Genomic DNA, 25424 nt, shown 5'->3' with positions numbered 1-25424 from the left:
AAGAAGTTGCTGCAGCTGAGGTTGAAGAGGTTGCTGCCTGTGTTCTCCTCAAGGATTTTGATGGATTCCTTTCTCACATTGAGGTCCTTCATCCATTTTGAGTCTATTTTCGTGAGTGGTGTAAGGAAATGGTCCAATTTCATTTTTCTGCATGTGGCTGTCCAATTTTCCCAGCACCATTTATTGAAGAGGCTGTCTTTTTTCCATTGGACATTCTTTCCTGCTTTGTCGAAGATTAGTTGACCATAGAGTTGAGGGTCTATTTTTGGGCTCTCTATTCTGTTCCATTGATCTATGTGTCTGTTTTTGTGCCAGTACCATGCTGTCTTGATGATGACAGCTTTGTAATAGAGCTTGACAGATGCTGGCGAGGATGTAGAGAAAGGGGAACCATCCTACACTGTTGGTGGGAATGCAAGCTGGTGCAGCCATTCTGGACAACAGCATGGAGGTTCCTCAAAATGTTGAAAATAGAACTGCCCTATGACCCAGCAATTGCACTACTGGGTATTTACCCTAAAGATACAAACGTAGTGATCCAAAGGGGCACGTGCACCCGAATGTTTATAGCAGCAATGTCCACAATAGCCAAACTATGGAAAGAACCTAGACGTCCATCAACAGATGAATGGATACAGAAGATGTGGTGTGTATATATACAACAGAGTACTATGCAGCCATCAAAAGAAATGAAATCTTGCCATTTGCGACAACATGGATGGAACTAGAGCATATCATGCTTAGCGAAATAAGTCAAGCAGAGAAAGACAACTATCATATGATCTCCCTGATATGAGGAAGTGGTGATGCAACATGGGGGCTTAAGTGGGTAGAAGAATAATCAATGAAACAAAATGGAATTGGGAGGGAGACAAACCATAAGTGACTCTTAATCTCACAAAACAAACTGAGGGTTGCTGGGGGGAGGGGGGTTGAGAGAAGGGGGTGGGATTATGGACATTGGGGAGGGTATGTGCTTTGGTGAGTGCTGTGAAGTGTGTAAACCTGGTGATTCACAGACCTGTACTCCTGGGGATAAAAATATATGTTTATAAAAAATAAAAAATTTAAAAATAAATAAATAAATAAAAGAATTTGCCAGTGAGTAGACGCTGGAAGACTGTATTAGAAATACAGATGTTAAAAATGTTGCTGGTATAGTCTTAGAAGGATGTGAGAAAAGCATTACTGGAATTTGGAGGAAAGAGAATTCTTGTTATCTCAATGGAGGAAAGCTTGACAGAAAGCTTAGCAGAATTTTGTCCCCCCAGTTATGCGGAAAGCAGAACTTGTAAGCAATGGACTTGGATAAACAGTTGAGATTTCTAAGCAAAGTGTTGAAGGTGTGGCCTGGCTTCTTCTTGCTGTATAAATGCAAGAGGAGAGAAATAAACTGAGAATTGTTATACAAAAAGGAACAAGCATCTGACAATAACTGAAAATTCTTTGCTTCCCCAATAGCAAAAGATGCTAAAATTAAGAGAGTCAATGCCAGGAAAGCATGATCTAAGAAAAATGCTGAGGGTGTGACTCTACAGCTCTTTGCTGAAACCTGGGCAAGTTATTCATAAGAGACTAAGAGTGTTCCTCACAGATCTTTTTACTCAAACCAGAGTCCTCTAAGTAGTTGCAGGGCATTGTCCTTCAGCCATCTTAGCAAAAGCCAAAGGTAAAGAAAGGATTATGTGGAAGGATCTGGGGCTATGACTTTTGTATGACTAAGTGAACTCTTATGAATTTATAGGAAATATAAATTTTTCAAAAATTTGTATCAGTGGAGACACTGACAGCTTAGATTAAAAGTGCCAGAGAGAGTATGAAATGAAAAACAGCTTCTGGGGGAAGGTTTTTAACTATGAATTTAACTTCTTTAATAATAGATATGGGGCTATTCAAGTTATCTGTTTCTTCTTGAGTGAGCTTTGGTGTTTTCAAGGAGTCTATCCATTTCCAAAAGTTGTTGAATTTATTGGCCAAAATTGTTCATGGTATTCCCTTTCTATCCTTTAATGTCTATAGAATCTGTAGTATTTTGATCTCTCTCATTTCTTATATTGATAATTATGTTTTCTCTCATATTACTCTGATTAGTCTGTCTAGAGTCTTAAAAATTTTATTGAACTTTTCAAAAATCAAGTTCTTGGTTTCATTGATTTTCTCTATTGTTTTTTCTATTTTGTTGATTTCAGTTCTGATTTTTATTATTTCCTTTCTTTTACTTAATTTGAACTTAATTAAAAAAATTTGTAGTTACTGACAGTGGAAGCCATAATCATTGTTTTGAGAACTTTTTCTTTTCTAACATGTGCTTTTAGTGCTGTTAATTTTCCCATAAGAAGTGTTTCAGTGACATCTTGCAAATTTTGATAAATTGTTGTGTTTTCATTTTTATTTAATTCAATATATTTTGAATTTCTCTTTGGTTTCCTCTTTTACCCATTGCTTATTTAGAATTATGTAATTTAGCTTCCAAATTCTGGGGTTTTCCAGAGATCTTTCTGATTTTGACTTCTTTTTTTTTTTTTTTCCTCCTGTTATTGACTTGTAAGTTAATTATTTTGTGGTCAGTAAGCATACTCTATATGACTCAAATCTTTAAAAGTTTATTGAGATTTTGGGGGGTGCCTAGAATATGGTCTATCTTGGTAAATATTCCAGACTGCATTAGAAATGAATGTTTATTCTGCTGTAGTTGGATGAAGTGTTCAACAAATGTCAATTAGATCAAACTGGCTGATTTTCTGCCTAGTAGTCTATCAGTTATTGACATATTATTAATTCAAGTTAGATGAAAAGGAAGACGGGTTTAGTTCATTAATCTCCCCTGGTGTCTGTTTGTGAGAGAAGGTGTAAAATTCACGTCAGAGTGACTTAGCATGCCTTAAAATTTGGGAAGACTCTTTAAGGCACCCACATAAACATGTTGTCTAAATAAAAACAAGGTGCTTGCTATGAAAACACAGCTTCCTGGCAAATTCTTTTTCCATTTCCCCCATTCCTCTTCAACCTTACTATATTTCCTGTAATAGTTCTATATATAAATTCTGGAGTTTCCACTGTTGGGTGGTGGTATATTAGTTATTATGGGGTTCACATCCTTTAGCATTATAATATAAAAAAAAGATTGAACTATTCTTGAAAGTTCTGAAGAAGCACATGGAGAGACATTGACTGTCAAATTTTTGAACACAAAAATTGGACAAATGGTTTAGGAAATACCTGCATTATGGCACACATCTGGAGTTCAGTAGAATGGTGAGTTCAGGGTAGCAAAACTTGCTGCTAAAAATACTGTCTGGTTTTCTATTTTGTCCCTCACAGTTGACACAGATAACAGAGATAATTGAGAGCTAAATCTATTGTCTTATGCACTTTTGCACATCTAGCTACCTTACAAGAACTTTTGGTATTTTGAATATCTATTTTTAAATTGTAGTTTGAATGCTATGAAATTGATACATTTTCAGCCCTCACATGACTATTTAGGTCAGAGAGATTTCATATGTTACTATTTATATGCTAAAGACCCCTCAGGCAATGTCAGGCTGTTGCATGTGGACAGCTTCTTGAATTATAGCACAGAAACTTTAATACCTACCTCAGGAATGATAGGAGTCTTAAATAGGCAGTCATATTTACTAAAGAAACCTAGAGTTTTCTTAGATTGCCAACCTTAGTAAGACAAGAAATGTCAGGGTGATAGAGTTTAAGTGGCTCTTTTCAGATATGTTACACTGATTCTCTATATTTAAGATGCAAAACAGCCTTCCAGGAGCTATTTAATTAAGTGAAAGTAAGTCTAGTCCCTTTGGAACCAAATGGTTCAGTGGACAAATACATGTCAGTATGTGAAGGAAGTGGGGGAAGTTATTATGTGCTTCATAGACATGGTGACACTTTATAACCCCATATCAGGGATCCTAAACAGTGATTGGTTGAGAAAATTATCAAACTGAGTTTAAATTTCAGCAGATACAAAATTGTCACGTAAATGTCCAGGACAGTGAGCCACTCTCAGTCTTCAATGCGAAAGATAAGAAATCCTGGATTTTCAAAGTCCCTTTGAAGGCTTTTAAGGTAAGATGAAACCTCGTCTTTACTCAGAACCAACTGATTCCTGTAGAAATTTTAATTTCAGAGAAGAAGCTGACTTGATTTTATGAAGTGAATAATCCTTATGCTTAGACTTTTTCCTTCCCCTTTGACTTGGCAAATCAAGACTACATGTTAAAAGATAACAGAAAATTATATGGTAAGGGATGCTAATTCCATCTAGCAAAATATTGGATCACTGAAGAATAAGAATTTTATTACAGCCACTATGTTAAGATATCAGTTGCTAATAGGAAGAGAATACATAAGATGAAGCAAATATTATAAATCTAAAATATTAACAATGAAATAAGGAATTAGAATATTTTACACATAATTCACGATAGCTCCATTACTGTTATTTTTATCTACAAAACCATCTTTAAGAATCTTGAATCTAATTAAAGACATTTTTAAGCCTTACCATTGCAATATAAGATATGATGGCATTTAATAAATAAGTAAAGACACAATCTCTTCCAATCTCAAATAGTGACGATAGTGACATTTAAACACTGACTTGGGAAATAAACATGGATTTGGGAATTTCAGTCAACACATTATAGTACATTTACTTCAAAGCTTGGCTAATCCATTCAGTGATATGTTCCATGAGAGTAGGGCTCATATCTATTTCCAGGGCTCAGTATCTGGTCCATGTTAGGTCTTCAAATGTTGAATGAATGACTGCATCCCAGTGTACATTTATTATTTGGTCCCTGAATCACCAAACTTCAGCCTAAAATATCAGGTTTTTTTTTTGCCAATGGACATGAGGGTTTTTAAAACTAGATTAAAATATGTCTACTTAAGATATCTAGAAATTCTGACCTCTATACCATACATTTTCTGTTTCATGATATCATAACAGGTTTAGAAAATGAAAGAGGTTTTGGGCTGACAAAACTGGAGCCATTTCTTTAGCAGTCTTTTGAGCTATTTACCTACCTGAGAATATAGTGGCAAGCATCACAGTGCACTATGCAGTCGTTCTGGAGTGGGCCTGAAAGAGAACCAAAGTAGTCAGATTGCAGGATTGTGGTTTAGCACGGAATGCACATAACTGTGACCTTCACCACAGGTACCTTTCTAGGACACCATGGTTGTCCAAATGGACACTATGGTCCAAATAAGTGTACACCAGCCCTCAGCAGAGTCTATGTAATAATTAGGCTTGGTACTATAAAGTTCTGTATGATACCTGCTTACTAAACAGTTGCCCTTCAACATCTATGTCCCAGAGTAAGCCCATTTTTTTTTCCTCTCAGAAATCATATCCTCTCTCCTGTAAGGAAGTGCCAATAATTCTATGACAGTTGATATTCATTAAAATTTTATTATGTTTCCATTATCAACATTAAATTCAATCAAAGCTATTTTATGACATGCATTATTTTAATCTATAAACTCAGTGGGAGTTCATGAAATAGGAGTAAAACTCTTTCTTCCTTTCTGTGGTAATAGTATCATTACACCAAGAAATTTAATTTTCAGTAATGGTAATTAAAATTTTTGATTCACATGGACTATACAATGTCTATTCCAATGTATCAAAATATATATTATACCATTTCTGAATGTGAACTCTAACAGGAATAAAGGATCATGTTTTTAGAAGCTCCATATAATAATTGCTATCATTTATAAAGGGATTGCTAAATACCCAGAACAGTGCTAAGTATGCTTATACTAATAAGTATTCACCAAAAATATTCATAAAACAGCTCTTTCTGTGCTATGTAGTAGAATATAGTGATTACAACACATTCTCTTAGGTTCAGGAGTAGGTCAGAGAATATATAAGTAGCCATGTTATGTTAAAATGGTAGAATATGTTACTAGTGAGGTTTGCAGAAGTTTCTGGGTGTAAAAAGGATAGAGACACCAAATGCCCTTTGAAAAGGAGTCAGAGAATGCTCCTCAGAGAAGACTCTTCTGCTAACATAATTGGGATAATCTCAAAGTATAGGTATTATTATCCCAGATGGAGGGAACAAAGGCTTAATAAAACTATTTAAATTTCTCAAGTTCATGCAACAAGTAGCAGAGGTAGAACTTGAACCTAGGTCTCTAAATCCAAACTTCGTTTTCCTTCCACTAGCCAAGGCTACATGATGTTAGTAATTTCTTTCCTTCACAGTGTCCTATAGCCCACTTCTGTGGATTTGTGATGGGGATGATAAATGATTCCTCTTTTAGTGATAATCTTAGAATTAGTTAATACTTGATTAAAATTACTCAGAAAAAAATGTTATCACCATCAAAAATAGCAAAACAAAGTTATGGTTGTATCCTTTGTAACTACATGGCTGTGTCCCTCCATTGGCATAGGCAGAAAATGTCTAGTTAGCTACTCCAGTGCTGAGGCTGATGATGCCTCTGTATGTCTCTGGGAGCACTCCAGGTATGCTCTGTAACACTGAGTCTTGATAGCCTTCTCATGTTGGATATATATTCCCTGCCCAGGGAAAAGTCAAAGTAATATCTTACCATGGTTATCATCTTTTTCTTTATAAGTAATTTTTGCTGTTCTTTTTTCATTAAAAACAGGTTAATTAATATTCCTAAAAAATGAAGATAATTATATATTTTTGCATTTGGGCAGCAGCATGGGCTATTCCAGTAAGTATGTATTCCTCAGAAAATCTCCTCACTTTGTTATCTCTTTTAACCTAACATTAAATAATATGTATTTCCTTAAGACTTTGAAGACAAACTGTGCCTAAACATTTAAATTTGCATGAAAGGCTTTATAAGGTATCTTTAGGGGTCTCAACAAACCCAAATATGCACTCCAATTCATGCTCCCATTCCTCCAAATGAAACTAATATCTTGTCAGATGGATTATTACTTTTAAAATTTATTCAGTTTGTGTTTGCTTTGGCAGCACATATACTAAAATTGGAATAATACAGAGAAAATTAGCATGGCCCCCATACAAGGATAACACACAAATTTGTAAAATTCATTCAGATTTATATTCAATGCTCAAAAGTCATGGAGACTTCAGCCATCTTTGCTCATGCCCTATAAATTTCATTATAATATCAATGAAGCCTACATATTTTTAAAAAAGATTTTATTTACTTATTTGACAGACAGAGATCACAAGTAGGCAGAGAGGCAGGCAGAGAAAGAGAGAGAGGAGGAAGCAGGCTCCCCGCTGAGCAGAGAGCCCAAAGCGGGGCTTGATCCCAGGACCCTGACACCTTGACCTGAGCCAAAGGCAGAGGCTCAACCCACTGAACCACCCAGGTATCCTGAAGCCTACATTTTAAAGGAAGTTTTCAAGGAATGATTTGGAAAAAATAAGGATTTTTTCAATGTAGGAGAAAACTAATGTTTCACTCAGATAATTTTTTTTTAATGCTCATTGGGGAAAATTTGGAATATACAGATAAACAGCAACAAAAAAATTAGGAAAAGTAAACCATTTGTAATTATGTTACCCTGCTATGGGTAACATTTTGGTATGTTTTTGTACTATCAAACAACTTGGTATTTATGCAGTTCGGAATTTTCTAAACTATTTCAAATGTGCTCCTGAAGGAGCGAAGTAGCATATTACTTTATTTTGTTTCTTCCCTGGCTCTGGTCATACCTCGTATTTTCTTATGGGTTTGGTCAGGATTACACTTAAGGTGGGTCTTGTGCTTGTGTGGGAGGTTTGTACAGAAACATCAAAGGTCTATCTCCTTATTTTTATAAAAGACAATCCTCCTTGAGATAAGTGGTCTGGTTAATATCAATAAAATCAGTAATATCATTGTGAGAATTATCTGTGTGCCCAGTTTAAATTCTACATAAGCTGTGTAGCAAGCTTGATTAGATATTACTTTGGCCTTTGCATTATATATTTTTCTTCATTTAGAGAAAAACGTGTGTCTGTATGTATGTGTGCATGTGTGCATGCATGTATGTACACAAAGTTAGAATGTTTTCAATTTCCAATATTTTCATTTTGGTAGGTTCCTCAAATCAAGCCACTGGAGAGACATGCTGTTGACAAATCTACAAATTTAAATCTTCTGGAAAAAGCAAAAGTGCCAATACAGGTATAGGGTACAAAATGTGTTTCTAAGCTGTTTTTAAATTCTTTTTTTGGGGGGGGTTATTTACTTATTTATTTATTTGAGAGAGAGAGAAAGAGAGAGAGAGATCACAACAAAGAGCATGAGTCGGGGAGGGACAAAGGGAGAGGCAGACCCCTCACCTAGCAGAGAGCCTGACACGGGACTCCATGCCAGGACACTTAACCTACTGCAGCAGATGCTTAACTGACTGTGCCATCCAGATGCCCCTTGATTCTATTAACTTCCAGAAAACTGATGCTTACCTTTCAGTCTGTTTTACTTCAAGATAAAATCTACAAATTATTTTGAATTGTTTCTTTTTTCCAGAATGAGTTAAATGCCAATGATACTACTGAAGAAAGTGGTGATCCCCATGAAAATCAAAGAGGAAGGCAACAATATACCAGAGATGGTTACAAAGAAGAAAGAAATGGTTCTGAATGGGTAGAAATAGGAGGGAAAAGTTTTTCTACAGATTCCATGTTAGTAAATGATGAGGGGAATAGTGTGGACCAAAATGGGGTCACAGGAAAACCAGAAACATATGGTTATGATGGGATACATGGAAAAGAAGGTAGCACCTCAGCAAATGGCATCAGGGGACAAGTAAGCATCATTGACAATGCTGGAATAGCAAATGGAAGCGATATTAACAGAAATGCTGATAAAAATTTAAACAATGGAGGAGTTGTTGGAGATGCAAGTCAGAGTGAGAATGCCACTGTTGTCCAAGAAGAAGACCATCAAATAGGTAGAAGCAATAACAGTACAGGCCATGAAGATGAAATAAATAGGAATGCCTGTAGAAATGAGGGTGATACAAGTGAAATAACACATCAGAGAGAAAGTGAGGGTAATGGGAATCAGGAGGCAGAAGTAACACCAGAAAGAAGGGGATCTGGCAATGGAGAAGATGCTGGCCTGGATAATTCTGATGGGAGTCCTAGTGGAAATGGAGCAGAGGAGGATGAAGAAACAGGTTCTGGTGATGATGAAGGTGAAGAAACAGGGAATGGAAAAGAGGGTACTGATAACAGGAAGGGCCAAGAGGGTCAGCCTCATGGAAAAGATGACAACGATAACAGCTTAGGTCAAAATTCAATTAGTAGTGAAGATGATGACCCAGAAGACAAAGAAGATCCCCATGACATCGATGGAGACAACACCTCCAAGAGTGAGGAGGATTCTGATGGTATTTCTAAAGACAAAGTTAGCCCAATAATAGAGGACATGCAAAAGCCCAATTACGAAGAAAACAATGCTGTGGAAAAGAAAATCACTGATGAATCAGAGCTAGGTGATACTGGGAAGAGTCAAAATAAGGTTAGTTTGTAAAGCTGATTTCTTTCAAATGGCAGTTAAATTCTCCCCCTCCATTCATTGATGGTAACACAAAAATAAATCATAATAAGCATTAATCTGTTTTTGCACAGAAATTACTTGAATATTTAATGGGAAATTTAGAGTCCCTATTAGACTCCGATACAGAACAATTTTTTAAAAAAGATTTTATTTACTTATTTATTTGAGAGTGAGAGAGCACAAGTGGAGGGGGCGTGGAGGAGCAGCAGAGGAAGAGAGAGAAGCAGACTCCTCCTTGAGCAGGGAGTCTGATGTGGGTTTTGATATCAGGACTCTGGATCATGTCCTGGACCAAAGGCAGATGCTTAACTGACTTGAACCACCTAGGTATCCCCAGAACAATTTTAAAAACAGCATTTCTGAAAATTTGGTTAGGATTCTATAAGTCTAATCCTAATAACTGATGCACCATGTAACTGTTCACACAAGTTCCTACTGTGTAAAAATGTGAATGGGTTGTTATATGATTTAAACACCAGAATTCTTGCAGATGAATAAAGCATGTTTTTACAAACAGAAGTTTGTGAAGTACTAGAAGCTGAACTTCTGTTTTTCTGGTCATATTCCACAGTCTTGTCTTCCACAGACCAATGCAATTTTGCAGCATACCATCCATTAACTAATCATTCTTTTCTCCATCTTTCCCCAGGGAATAGAAATGGAAGGTCCCAGTAGTGGCAACAGAAACATTACCAAAGAAGCTGGGAAAGTCAGTGAAGATAAAGAGAGTAAAAGACAACAAGGAATGGTCATGGGAAAAGGAAATGTGAAGACACCAGGGGAGACTGACAACATACAAGGGCTTGGTCAGAAATCAGAACCTGGAAATAAGGTTACACGCAGCAAAACAGGTAGTGAAAGTAATAGTGGTGGATATGACAGTTACGAGTTTGATGACAAATCTATGCAAGGAGATGATCCCAACAGTAGTGATGACTCTAACAGCAATGATGATGCTGATTCTGAAGGTGACAATGACAGCAATAGCCAAGGAGACATTGGTTATAACTCTGATGAATCAACAGATAATGGCAATGACAGTGACTCAAATGGAGGAGGTGATAATGACAGTGATAGCACATCAGATGCTAATGATAGTGACAGTAATGGCAATGGTAACAATAGGAGTGATGCCAACGGCAAATCAGACAGCAGTAAAGATAAATCAGACAGTAGTGACAGTAGTGATAGCAGCGACAGCAGTGACAGTAGCGACAGTAGTGACAGCAGCGACAGTAGCGACAGCAGTGACAGTAGCGACAGCAGTGATAGCAGTGACAGCAGTGACAGTAGTAACAGCAGTGACAGTAGCGATAGTAGCGACAGCAGCAACAGCAGTGACAGTAGTGACAGCAGTGACAGCAGTGACAGCAGTGACAGTAGTGACAGCAGCGACAGCAGTGACAGTAGTGACAGCAGCGACAGCAGTGACAGCAGTGATAGCAGCGACAGCAGTGACAGTAGCAACAGCAGTGACAGTAGCGACAGCAGCAATAGCAGTGACAGCAGTGACAGTAGTGACAGCGGTGATAGTGACAGTAGTGACAGCAGTGATAGCAGTGACAGTAGTGACAGCAGCGACAGCAGTGACAGTAGTGATAGCAGTGACAGCAGTGACAGTAGCGATAGCAGTGACAGCAGTGAAAGTAGCGACAGCAGTGACAGCAGTGACAGTAGCGACAGCAGTGACAGTAGTGACAGCAGCAACAGCAGCGATAGCAGTGACAGCAGCGACAGCAGTGACAGTAGTGATAGCAGTGACAGCAGTGACAGCAGCGACAGCAGTGACAGTAGTGATAGCAGTGACAGCAGCGACAGCAGTGACAGTAGTGATAGCAGTGACAGCAGTGACAGTAGTGATAGCAGTGACAGCAGTGACAGTAGCGATAGCAGTGACAGCAGTGAAAGTAGCGACAGCAGTGACAGCAGTGACAGCAGCGACAGCAGTGACAGTAGTGACAGCAGCAACAGCAGCGATAGCAGTGACAGCAGTGATAGCAGTGACAGCAGCGATAGCAGCAATAGCAGTGACAACAGCGACAGCAGTGACAGCAATTCAGACAGTAGTGACAGTAGTAACAGCAGTGACAGCAGTGATAGCAGCGATAGCAGTGACAGCAGCGACAGCAGTGACAGCAAGTCAGACAGTAGTGACAGTAGTAACAGCAGTGATAGTAGCGACAGCAGTGACAGCAAGTCAGAGAACAGTGATAGCAGTGACAGCAGTGACAGCAAGTCAGACAGTAGTGAAAGCAATGATAGCAGTGACAGCAGTGATAGCAGCGACAGTAAATCAGACAGTAGTGACAGTAGTGATAGCAGCAACAGTAGTGACAGTGACAGTAAATCAGATAGCAGTGATAGCAGCAACAGCAAATCAGATAGTAGTGACAGCAGTGACAGTGACAGCAGTGATAGCAGCGACAGTAAATCAGAAAGCAGTGACAGCAAATCAGATAGTGACAGCAGTGATAGCAGTGACAGTAGTGACAGTAGTGACAGTGACAGTAAATCAGACAGCAGTGACAGCAGCAATAGCAAATCAGATAGTAGTGACAGCAGTGACAGCAGTGAAAGTGACAGCAGTGATAGTGATAGCAGTGATAGCAGCGACAGCAGCGACAGTGACAGCAGTGACAGTGACAGCAGCAACAGCGACAGCAGCAATGGTAACAGCAGCGACAGCAGTGACAGTGACAGCAGCGACAGCAGTGACAGTGACAGCAGTGACAGCAGTGACAGCAGCGACAGCAGCGACGGTGACAGCAGCGACAGTGACAGCAGCGATAGCAGTGACAGTGACAGCAGCGACAGCAGTGACAGCAGCAACAGTGACAGCAATGCCAGTAGTACCGGTACATCTGACAGTCACAGCAAGACCAAGAGTCACAGCAAGACCAAGTCTGCTAATGGCAACAATGGAAGTGACAGTGAGAGTGACAGTGAAGGCAGTGACAGCAATCACTCAACCAGTGATGATTAGATTTTTTTTGAAAAGTCTAGTGAGTAATTGATAGGAAATGAAGATTTTCAAGGAAGGAAAGAAAGAGGAGACATAAACAGAAGATGCCTACATTCATAGGAGCAATGAGAGGAGTAGTCAAATTGCCAGATTTGGAACGAAGCCCCCACACTCTCAGAAGATAATCTGAATGCACAACCTTTGGTATGTGCATATTAAAACACATTCTGAAAAGATGTTTAAAATGTGTACATCTAAACATAAAAAGGGACAATTAAAATATTCTTTAATACTTAACACAGAAACCTCAAGTAATAACGTACTATATGATAACTCTGATTTAAATGTTGAGTGCTTTAGGGAATGTAGCAAGTAAACACATCTTATAAACAACCTGTGGCATTGCCTTAATCTTTCAGTAATTACACATTCTGGATAGATGATGGTCTGCTTACTGCTGAGTAAAAGATGTTGTGACCATGATATCCAGGTTAGCTACTAATTCATTTGCTTGGTCTAAGGAAGAAATAAACTTGTAACATGAAAAAGAAACACAGCAACAATTGAACCTATCTGGACCATGGGAATAATCTTTGTAATTATTGAAGAGAGTAATTACAAATCAGAAAAAATTTAAAGAGTGCTAGTCAGAAAATAATACAGATGCTAATTTAAATAACAAAATCTCATATATAGTATACATTCCTACAAAGCACTGGAAATTCAGCATAATGTCCCTAAAACTATTGACAAATCTGATGCAGTGCTTAGAACAGTGTCTTGCCTCCAATAGTCACTTTCTAAATATTAATGAATAAACGATACATGAACGAAGGACTCTAAAGGGGGGTTTACATCTTGAACTCTATGTTCAGAGCTCTGTTAAATGAAATCAGTATTTGTTTCCCATCTTCTGTCAAATTTTGTTCACATATCCCTTTTAAGCCCTCACATGCCAAAACTTCCAAACCAGACCCTGAGACACCCCTCTCACTGTTAATCTGTTTCATAAAGTCAACAGCTGCTGGTAGGTGATGATTTGGAAATTACTCTTTTTTGAGAGTCATATAATGCAACTAAAATCTGAGCATAGATTGTTCTGCTTTTGTATGAATGAGGGTAATTCTTAGTTTTGAGATGAAGCTCAAAGCCTAGAACATGGGGATTTTAAAGGCATATGCAACTAGAGTGTGATAATTAATAGGATGGAGGTAAAATATATTATCCAAACTAATATACTTTTGAGCGTGAAGAGGGTACTATCAATAATTACTTGGGGACAGGAAGTGTAAATTGGGATTGTTCAGGGATACTGGGAGATAACAATAGATATCACCATAAGCCTTTAAGGTATTTTACAAGATTTAATAGAGATGATTTGTCATTTCCCTCTTTTTCCATTTAGGCAGTTATTTTAGATTTGTTCTAATTCAAAGGTAAAAATCTATATAGTGAAGTTCTGAATACAACTTCTTTGATGTTAATTTTCAAGTAGTCATCAGTTGACCATTTATTTTCTAATATTAAGCATATTTTATATGGAGTTTGAGTAGGTTTTTTTCCCTACCTTCTTTCTTGTTTCATGCAAGTTTCTTAGTTGAGATCAACATTACAAGAAATATTGCTGAAAGCTTTAAAAATACTGCTATTTATAAATTATATGATAACTTCTAATACTGTAACATTTCAGGTTTCTACTATATTATAATCATGTAAATGACTCCAAAGTTCTTTCCTTAAAATATGCTCTAGATTTTTAACTCCTTTAGGCTTCAGGATTTTTTTTTTTTGTCTTTTTTTAGTTTGTAAAGTGTGGCTTCTAGGACCTTTCTCACCTATTTTAAAAGGTTGTTATGAGTTTAAACCAGGCAATGGATGTGCAACTCTTTGTAAATTGTACAAGATATGTAAATTAAAGAGATAATGAATTTTGGTGTTGTAATAAACATCTACTTATGTGACTATTCACAAGGAAAACTCCCTTAATCTTAATGGGTTTGCAAATACGTATTCCTTCCACCACATTTTTAAAATTTAGCTGCTTTTAACTGAAAAAGTAACATACGCATATACACAAAAAAAAATCTCAAACACTGTGAAAAAGTTTAAAAAATATTAAATCTTCATCATCCCAGATACCTAGTCCTCTATTTCTCTACTTTAGAGGCAGTTCCAATTACTAACATCTTGTGAAATTTTTCAGAAATGGTCTATGCACATATAAGCACATATGTTCCCCCTTTAAAAACACATGGAAGTCTACTATACACTATGTGTTTTTCTTACTCTTTTTAACATAAGAATATACCTTGAATACTGGTTCATAGCACACAGATTGACATTCTGCCCTTCCCCCCCAACAGTTGTGTTGTATTTCATTTTATGAACTGTCATTGATATTTAATCTGTCCCTTTTTTCCATCACTTCCTAAGCCATTTCTGGTCCAGTGAGTCTCTGCAGGTAAATAGCATGAGATGATAACCCAAACCGGATAAATTCCCAACCAGTACTTAAAAAGTCTTCACCTTACGAAGTATTTGGGAGGATAAAAGGAGATGCTCAGAATCTAGGGCTGATGTCAGAAACAATGGAGAAAGACTATGATCCTGATTTTCTTATATAATATCTACACTGACCTCGGGATAATTGAGGGAAAAATAAAGAGGACCTTTTAAAAGGACATCTCAAGAGTAGATCCTTCAAATACAAGAAATCTGGTATTAGAAAACAAATTCTGTTTTGTTATTTTCTGGAAAAGATTAGTGAACTATCTGATAATATTTCCCACGGGAGCAGTATTTTTTAAATTGTAGGTTGCCACTCATTTAATAGGTCATGAGATTAGCTTAGTGACTCATGCCCTACATTTTGTAAAATCACAGAATAAAGAGGAAAAATCTTAGTGCAGCATATGTAGCACTGTATGAAGCCTGACAATATTTTCTTCTACATGATGCATGCATACATACTTACACAATGTCTTAGTATGCATATTCTAAAATATGTAAAATATTGTTCTGACTCATTGTACTAAAAAAAGAGATGAAAGCCATTGGTTTAGAAGGCATTATAAAACATTATTCCTGCTAGAAGTCATTTCATATTCATTTTCACATTCCCTTTTCTCTTTACAAACCTTTAAGTTTCTTTTCCACTTTTGAAGAGGTAGTTTAAAGAAAAAAAGAAAGAAATAGTGGTGTATATATGGAGTTAGGGAGAAAAGAGTGGTGCTGGGGGATGGGTTTCTGGATTTATTTGTGCTACAGTAAAAGAGCCTGGGTAACACTGTCACTCTTAAACAAGAGGCTATCGTGGTGGTGCTGGTGACTGTGCGGGGGGTTCACGATTTCTTTTTGGTTGGATGGGTTACTCCACATCTGGCTGTTAAAACTGACTCTCATCAGGTGTCTTATCCTTACCACTTAACCCAGGAATTCCTTCCCCACCTGCTCATACCACAAATCAAGAAATGTAGTAAGGGGTTTGTTTTTTTGTTTATAAAATATATTTCTAAAAAAGAGGTTATAAAAAGATAACCTTTAGAGAGTTATACCTAACCATATAAATACATTTTATATTATTAACTGAAACGGAATTTCCCAGAAGTCAAGATTGCTTTATGGTTTGTAATGGAAGTTTTGAAAAATTTTAGACCAAAATAGCTAGGAACAATTTTCCTCTCCCTAAAAGGAGCAGGAACAGAATAGAATAGTTCAGTCATAGATGAAAATATCATTGTGTTCTCACAGTAGTCCATTCACTGCTGCTAGCAAGCAAATCCTCTAGAGAATGAAACAAGTCAACAACACAATGTTCCCAATAGGGCTTTTGGGTTCATATGGTAAAAAATAAAAGTCAATTCCTACAGGGCTTTCATGTAGCTTTAAAAAATGGTATAAAGTCTAAACATCATGAATATGTTAGACGTTGTGTGTTTTCTATTAGTTTGCATAGTCCCAACTCTGCTGAGACACTGTATTTTACAGATAGTTTTATCAGAAGACACTTCTTTTCCTCCCAAATCTGTTCTTTTGGACTTTGCCCTTGGCTATAGCCCTCCTTTACACTTTCCTTCTTTTCCTCCCTAGTATTTTTCCTTTCAAAGAGATGAACTGTGGTGAAGCAATGCTTTGTGCTTTGCAGAACTTAATTCCTGGGTATCTCCCTATGTGAGGCCCCAGGCAAACTCCAGAGTCAGGAACTGCTAGAGTTGAGCTTGTAACATCACTGGCTCTTTCTCCTGCCCCCAGATTTCAGTCAAAACCACCTGGGACCCAACTCCCACTCCCTAGTACCTTCCTTAGTTGAATCCACGGAATCCTTCCTTGCTATCCCAACTCCATCTCCCTATCTTCAGACCAATCTGAACTGAAGGCAGAAGATGCTTAGGTTGTAACAGATGTGGCACATTTACTTCTTGTCTTATCCTGATTCCAGTCAGTAGACCTTTACACTGTTCCCAAATGACAGCATTGATCTTTCTAGTTGGGCTTCTGCACAAAATTTATCCTCTCGTTCTAGTATACTGATTAGAACTGTTCCAGCCCAATCAGTCTAAGATCACCAGCAAACATACTGTCTGTCACAATTAGGCTTCCTGACCCAATGAAAGAAGGAGACTGTGTGTAAGAGCAGCCTCAGGTATCTCAGCAAACAAAGAAAAAGAACTATTAAAGGATTTTGGGAAAGGGTGAAATTTAGGTAATATTTAAATGAAGCAGTTTTCAAAAGGCTCAAAGCAAGGCAGGACTGTGGCTAATGGACTCATCATCAGGTTTGGACTGTGAAGTTCCAGTGTTCTTGGAAAGTGCAAAGTTAAGATGGATGTGGACTATTGTATTCAGAAATCCCTTATCTGATGGAAAAATATCCCAATCCAGGATTATGGCTAGAGCTTTGGCAACACTATTGGCAATTCTAACTTTTTAGAACTTAATCCACTTATAGGTGTTTACAGTACACATGGCAATGCTAATCAAAATGTGGCCAGGGTGTACTGACAGCCTGCAAACTGTTAGAGTTCAGAAGTACAGGAATTGAGAATAAACATTTATCACCTTTACAGCAACTTGACATTGCCATGAAATCTGAGTGTGATCATTTTTCTGGTAATTTTCATTGTATTTATGTAAGCATAAATCCAGAAAACATGTGGGAATGGATACTAAGGATGGGGGAAAATGGTGGAAGGAATATAAAGTTGGATCAGGCTGAAGTTATTGATACGGGCTCACTAAGCAGAGATTCTGCATTGAATGTACTTCAAGGAGTCAGAAAGGGCTCTAAGAGTTTGGCCGGTTGACTGACTGAAACATGGACCAAAAAGTGGCTCACAGTGTGTGAAATGGAAATAAATGACCTTCTTTGATTTGATGTAGAGGGAGAGATTCAGAAATTCAGGGAGATTGGAATTTTGGAGTGGATTTGTCATTTAAGACCCACTCACCTATACTGAGAGGGTCTAGAAGATATACCTTTCATCAATGCTTTAAGAAATAACTTTGAGATGGGAGCCCCAGCATCACTGAGAAGCTGCATGATCATTCTTCTCTGTAGGCCAGACCTTATAGTGGGAATCCCAGCCATTCCATTTGAAGCCTAAAAGCAATGAAGATAATTATAGGATACCCAAGGTGGCAGGGGCCAAGTGGTGGCATTCAACTGCCAAAGGCATGGTTATTGTATTGGATAGAAAGTCAAAATAACAATTGAAATAGTCTGATTTGTGCAGACCTATGGCATTGACTGGTTAATCATGGTGCTCCTAGAAGTGAAATTGATGGTAAACCTAGTAAATTCTTTATCTGAAAAATCACAAAAGGTCTATGTCAAAAGTCTAATTTAAATAATAAAAACAGAGATGGACAGTCCCTCAATCAATTCCCAGATCTGAAACAGTTTACAGACCTAAAAGCCCTTGAGGAAGGATACTACTGAAAACTTACAATTTTTTCCCTAGCCTTCTCCAAAGGAATCTATGGTCTTTTACTAGGGTAAGTGTACATCACTGTGAAAAATAGAACAATGAGACATTATGGGGACCACTGGACACTGACTCTGAAATGACACAAATTCTAGGATACCCAAAATGTCTCTGTGGCCTAATAGAGCAGGAGCTAATAGAAGTCAGGTGAATAATTAAGTTTTAGCTCAGGTCCATCTCACAGTGGGTCCAGTGGGTCCTCAAACTCATCCTGTGGTTATTTTCTCAGTTGCAAAATGCATAACTGGAGTGAACATACTAGCAGATGAGAATCTCCACACTGGTTTCCTGTCCTGTGGAGGGAGGGCTTTTATGGTGAGAAAGGCCAGTGGAAGCATTAGAACTGACTCTTCCCAGGAAACTGGTAAATCAAAAGTGATACTACATTCCTGGAGGGTTTACAGAGGTTAGGACCACCATCACAGACTTGAAAGACGCAAGGGTAGGGATTCCACTACATTCCCATTCAACTCTCCTTATTTGGCCTGTGCAAAAGACAGATGGATCTTGGAAAATGACAATGGGTTACTGTAACTTGACCAGGTGGTTACTCTAACTGCAGCTGCTATACAAGATGTGGTTTCATTGCTTGAACAAATTACACATCCACTGGTACTTGGTATGCAGAACTGATTTGGCAAATGCCCTTTTCTCCATCTCTGCCCAAGAAAACCACCAGAAGCAGTTTACTTTCAGCTGGCAAAGCAGCCATATGCCTTCACTTTTTACTTTCACTATACCTATCAACTTTCTAGCCCTATGTCATAACTTACTTTGTAGGAATTTTGATTGCTTGTCCCTTCTGGAAGATTTCACACTGGTCCATTACATTGATGCACTGATGATAATATGCTGACTGGACCCAGGAAGTAGAAACTATGCTAGATTTATTGGTGGATATTTGCATGTCAAAAGGTGGGAAATAAATCTTACTAAAATTTGGAGGCATTTTACTTCCATGGAATTTCTAGCATTCCAGTGTTCTGGGGGCATGTTGAGATATCCCTTCTGCGTCTGGCCTTTCCTACAACCAAGAAAGAGGCACAAGGCTAGTGGGCCTCTTTGTATTTTGGAGACAATATATTTCTCATTTTGGGTGTGTTATTCTAACCCATTTTACTGAGTTACCCAAAAAGCTACTAGTTTTGCGTGGGGGCCAAAAGAAGAGAAGGCTCTGCAACAGGTCCAGGCTGGTGTGCAAGATGCTTTGCTACAAGGTCCATATGATCTGGCAGATCCAATGGTACTTGAAATATCACTGGCAGGTATGCCATTTGGAGCCTTTGGGAGGCCCCTATAGATGAACTGCAGCATAGGCCTTTAGGATTTGAGAACAAAACCCTGACATCATCTGCAGGTAACTACCCATGTTGAGAAACAGCTCTTGGTCTGCTACTGGGCCTTTGTAGAGACTGAACACTTGCCTATGGGTTACTGTTTTACCATGTGCCATTATCTTCCTATCATGAACTGGGTGTTTTCTAACCCATGAAGTCATAAAATTAGGTATGCACAGTGATACTCCATTATCAGTGGAAGTGGTTTATATGCAATTGTTTGATAGAATGGTGAAATGGCCTTTTGAAGACTCAGTACAATGCCAGCCAAGTGGCAATACTTTGCACTGGGGCAAGGTTCCACAGAAAGCTGCATGTGCTCTCAATCAGTATCTAGTATATTGTGCTATTTCTATTGTAGGATTCATGAGTCTAGAAATCATTTAAGTAGAAAGTGGAGAGGCACCATTTGATATTATCCCTAGTTACCTCCTGCCGAAACTTTTGCTTCTTGTTCCTGTGACTCTATGCTTTGCTGGCCTATAGATCTTAGTGTCTCAGAGGGAAAAATGTTTTCACCAAGGAGACACAATTATTGCATTGAACTAGAAGTTAATGCTGCTGTCTGGCTACTTGGAGCTTCTCAAGCCTCTGAAACAGCAGTTAAGAAGAGTTACAGTGTGAGATACGGAAGACTATGTTTGAAATATAGGAAATCTGTGATTAAAGTCAGTGGAAAACTAGAACCACCCAATCAAGACAGGACTACAAATGACAAGTACCGAATCTTTCTTTCTCTGTTTTTTTAAAATTAATTTATTTTTTTTAATTTTTAATTTTTTATAAACATATATTTTTATCCCCAGGGGTACAGGTCTGTGAATCACCAGTTTTACACACTTCACAGCACTCACCAAAGCACATACCCTCCCCAATGTCCATAATCCCACCCCCTTTCTCTGATTTATCTAATTTGGCATAATGTGCTCCAAGTCTAGCCACATTGTCACAAATGGGAGGATACTTTCCTTTTCATGGCAGAAAAAATATTCTATTGTATATATGGAATCTTTTCCATATCTTTTTTACCCATTTATCCACTGATGGGCATTTGGGTTGTTTCCATATCTTAGCTAATCATGAATAATGCTGTGATAAACATGGAAATGCATATATCTTTTCAAAATCCTGTTTTGATTTCCTCTGGGTATATGCCCAGAAGTAGAATTGCTGGATACCATAGTAGGTCTATTTTTAATTTTTTGAGGAACCTCCACATTGTTTTTCATCGTGGTTGGACCAGTTTACATTCTCACAAAAAATGTATAAGAGTTCCCTTTTCACCACATTCTTGCCAGCATCTGTTGTCTCTTGTCTTATTAGATGGTGTCAATGAAGCTTTTCACACACTTCTGTCATGATTGCCCTTGGTCTGTCACTGATAATAAGATGTATTTTAAAAGATTCACCTTCAGATTCAGTCACTCTTTTCCAGGCCAACCTTTTTCCTTTTGCAAATTAAGAGTTGACTCTTTTGTAATTCTTTCATTGGCTCATAGAGAGTTGTAAAAAAGAAGTCCCAAGTAGGACAACTTGGAGAACTAATGCTATGGTCTATTCTAAGCATTATTTAAGACTGGCAAAGAAAAAGGAAGGACATGATGTACTCAGTGCCATCCATTTTTATTCTACTAGCAATTTTCTCCAAGATCCAAGATCTTGAGGTCTCCAGATTGGAAAAGAATCAATTTCTGTGGCAGACTAAAATCAACCTCTTTCAAATAACTAAGCTGTGGTATTGTAAATTCCCAAACAGTCTCCAAATAGTAAGATGCAATTTTCAAATGTACTCACAAACAGGAAAAATTTTAAAAAATTTATCCATCCTCAAACCTCAAAACAAAGAATTAATTTAACTACCATTATAGAGATGAGAGAGAAGAATATTTTTAAAAAACTCAAAAAATTCTGGTGTAAAAAAATTATAAGCCCTTGTAGATAAAAAGGGTGAAATTACATCATGAGCTCACAGAGGAGCTGATCTTAATGATTACACTCAATATTTTCTAAAAACAGTATTTAAAGACTTTTTACTATTATATATATATATATATATATATATATATATACATATATATACACACTACTATTTATTTACTATCACATACTTTACAATTATATATATATACACACACATATATATGTATATGAATGTATGTGTGTGTGTGTGTATGTTTTTTTTAAACCTAAAGATATAAAACAAATGTACAACTTTAACAAAATTTACATGTAGCTACCAAATTACAAAACAGTACTGCTTAGCTCACCTGGCACCACTCCCACACCTCTTCCTCACCTCTATCCCCACCTTGATCCCCAAGGTTAGCTCTCAGCTTATATAACTTCTTTCTTGTTTTTCTTTTTGCTTTTACCACTTAAATATCACTCTAAAATATTATTATTTTAGTTTACCTACATTTGAATTTTATATAAATGATGTCATACAATATGGTTTCTTCTGTTTTTCTATTGATTAACTCAACATTTTTGTTTTTGATCATAGCTATTGCTACATATTTTGTTCTTGTTTTTTAAATTTTCATTAATGTATACTTTCTATTATATTAAATAAATGAAAATTTTTTTATCCATTCTACTGATGATAAACATTACGTTTTTCCCATTTTTTGATTATTATGAAAAATACTGTTATGAACATTTATGTATATGTCTTTGCACAGAAGCATAAATTTCTCAAGGGTGTATGCCTAGAAATTAAATTGCTGAGTTACACATTTGCATACATTTAGCATTCTGTCTGACCACCATTTCTTTTTGGAAAGCTTCTTTGGTCCTACTTTTTTCCGTATCCAAGCTGAGCTAAATGCCTCTCCTCTGTGCTCCTAAAGCATCTGTGCATATCTGTATCACTGCTCTTATCAGAGACTCAAAGAATTGCCAACTCTTGCTCTAAATCTGTGCTGTCCCATATGGTAGCCACTAGCCATATGTCACCATTTAAGGTTAAATTAATTAAAATTAAATATGATTAAACAAACTCAGTTCCACAGTTCCCTTGGCCATATTTTAAGCTTAATAGCCATGTATGGCTTCTGGGCACCACACTGAACCATCCAAATATAGAACATTTCCATTATCCCAGAAAGTTCTATTTAATATGTTGTTCTAGAATGCTAGTTGCTCCAGGGTCCAGCTATAACATTCATCTTATATCTCATGCCCACTACAGTGCTGGACACACCAGGCTTTTGACAAATGTTTGTTGAACAAGACTGCTCTCAAGGTTTACAGTCAGGGGGTAAAAGCAGAAAACACAACAGAATATTAAATGAAGTTCCAAAGATTGAGAACACTACAATAGGGACTGATACAATAGTTCCATAATATCCTAAGATGTGGTACTTGCATGAAACCAGACACAAAGATCAATGGAACAAAACAGAGTCTAGAAATAAACCTCAAACTTATGCAGTCAATTAATCTTCAATAGGACATCTAAAATACAAAAGAACGAAACTTTCTTATACCATATAAAAAATAAACTCAAAGTGGATTAAATACTTAAATGTAAGACTAGAAATCATAAAAATCCTAGAAAACATAGATAGTAGGCTCTTAGACATTAGTCTTAGAAATATTTTTTTTGATCTATCTCCCTAGGCAAACACAACAAAATAAAAAATAAACAAGTGAGACTACATCAAACTAAAAAAGCTTTTGCACAGAGAAGGAAACCAATATAACAAAAAGCTACCTACTGAATGGGAGAAGACATGGGAAAATAATATATCTATTAAGGAGTTAATATCCAAAATATATAAAGAACTCATGTAACTCAATAAAAAAAATGGGCAGATGTCCTAAATAGACATTTCTCCAAAGAAGACATACAAATGGCCAACAGACATATAAAAATATGTTCACCATCACTCATCCTTGGGGAAATGCACATCAAAACCACAATGAGATATCATCTCATACCTGCCAGAATGGCTAGTACCAAAAAAAAAAAAAAGCCAACCCAAAACAAAAACCCAAGAAACAGCAAGTGTTAGCAAGAATGTGGAATAGAAAGAGCACTAGTGCACTGTTGGTGGGAACAAAACGATGCAGCCACTATGGAAAAAGTATGGAGGTTCTTAAAAAAATTTTAAATAGAAATGTCATATGATCCAGCAATCCACTTCGAGGTATTTACTGAAAGAAATGAAAACACTGATTTGAAAACATATATGTACCATTATGCTCAGTACAACATTATTTACAATAGCCAAGTATGGAAGCAAACTTAGTGTCCATCAATACATGAATGGATTAAGATGTGGTGTATATACAAAACGGAATATTGCTCACCCAAGAAGTCTTGCCATTTCCAATAAAATGGATGCACCTAGATATTATTATGCTAAGTGAAATAAATCAAAGAAAGATAAATATATGATTTCACTTATACATGGAATCTAAAAAACAAAGCAAAGAAAACAAAATGGAAATAGATACTAGAGGTTGCTGGGGGAATGGGTTTTAGGGACAAAATAGAGGAAGGAGATTAAAAGGTACACACTTCCAGTTATAAAATAAATAAGACATGGAGATATAATGTACAGGATAGGGAATATGGTTAATATGTAATAATTTTGTATGGGGACCAATGGTAGTTAAACTATGGTGATGACTTCATAATGTATATAAATGCTGAATTACTATGTTGTACACCTATGTTTGTATACTTTATGTTCGTACACATGTTTGTACAGTAATATAATCTGTATGTCAACTATACTTCAGTTAAAAAAATAATGAATTGTTATCATCTTCCAATATTGGGTAATTAGGGATTCTTTTGATATTGTTTTGGTTTTGGTATTATTATGAATGCTTCCCTCTGTTTACTCTTGCATAGTATTATGTAGGTCTTGTGGCATTAGGCAGTTTGTCTTCAGCCACTTTGTTTGGAGTTTGTGGGTATAACCTGTCATGTAGTCTTGTAACCAGTCTCCAAAATGGCCTCCCATTTCCTTGTTTCCTGTATTCATTCTGATCCTCACATCAATAGGCAGAGACTATTTTTTCTCCTTCTGAGTCTGGGATGGCCCTGTGACTGATCTGAACATAGAATGTAGACAGTGACATTTGGGGCAGTTCTTGGACCCCAGCCAACACGTGAGAAGTCCAAGCCACAAAAAGAGGCCATATAGGGGCGCCTGGGAGGCTTAGTTGTTAGGGGTCTGCCTTCCGCTCAGGTCATGATCCCAGAGTTCTGGGATTGAGCCCATCCAAGCTTGGCAGGAAGACTTCTTCTCCCTCCCCACTGCCACCGCTTGTGTTCCCTCTCTGAATGTCTCCCTCTGTCAAATACATAAATAAAATATTAAAAAAAAAAGAGGCCATAGTACTGAAGTTTTCAGAATAACAGTATCAGCTGAACTCCTAGACAACAACCACATAAGAGAGCTATCCTGAATATTCTATTCCAATTAAGTCCCCAGATTACTGAAGCCCCAACCATAATAAAATGGTTGCTTTTTTTAAGACACAAAGTATTGGAATGGTTTTTAACAGAACAGTGGGTAACTACAACATTTATATTTGCTGTAAATTTTGTTCATTGTTTTTTGTTGTATTACTAGTTGCACTATTTTTAAAAAAGAT

General features: G+C 37.1%; 1 protein-coding gene across 1 annotated transcript; it reads left to right on the top strand.

Moving 5' to 3' along the window:
- Positions 1–5145: 5145 nt before the first annotated feature.
- On the top strand, positions 5146–12511 carry DSPP (dentin sialophosphoprotein; the record flags this gene model as incomplete). Its single annotated transcript, XM_082727595.1, has 4 exons — positions 5146–5253; positions 8062–8148; positions 8494–9489; positions 10178–12511. 4 exons carry the CDS (start codon positions 5146–5148, stop codon positions 12509–12511), a joined length of 3525 nt encoding a protein of 1174 aa, XP_082583721.1.
- Positions 12512–25424: the final 12913 nt, after the last annotated feature.

Source organism: Mustela nivalis, assembly GCF_964662115.1.
Source record: "Mustela nivalis genome assembly, chromosome: 4".
Lineage (NCBI taxonomy): Eukaryota > Metazoa > Chordata > Mammalia > Carnivora > Mustelidae > Mustela > Mustela nivalis.
This window is presented reverse-complemented; position numbering and strand designations above follow the sequence as displayed.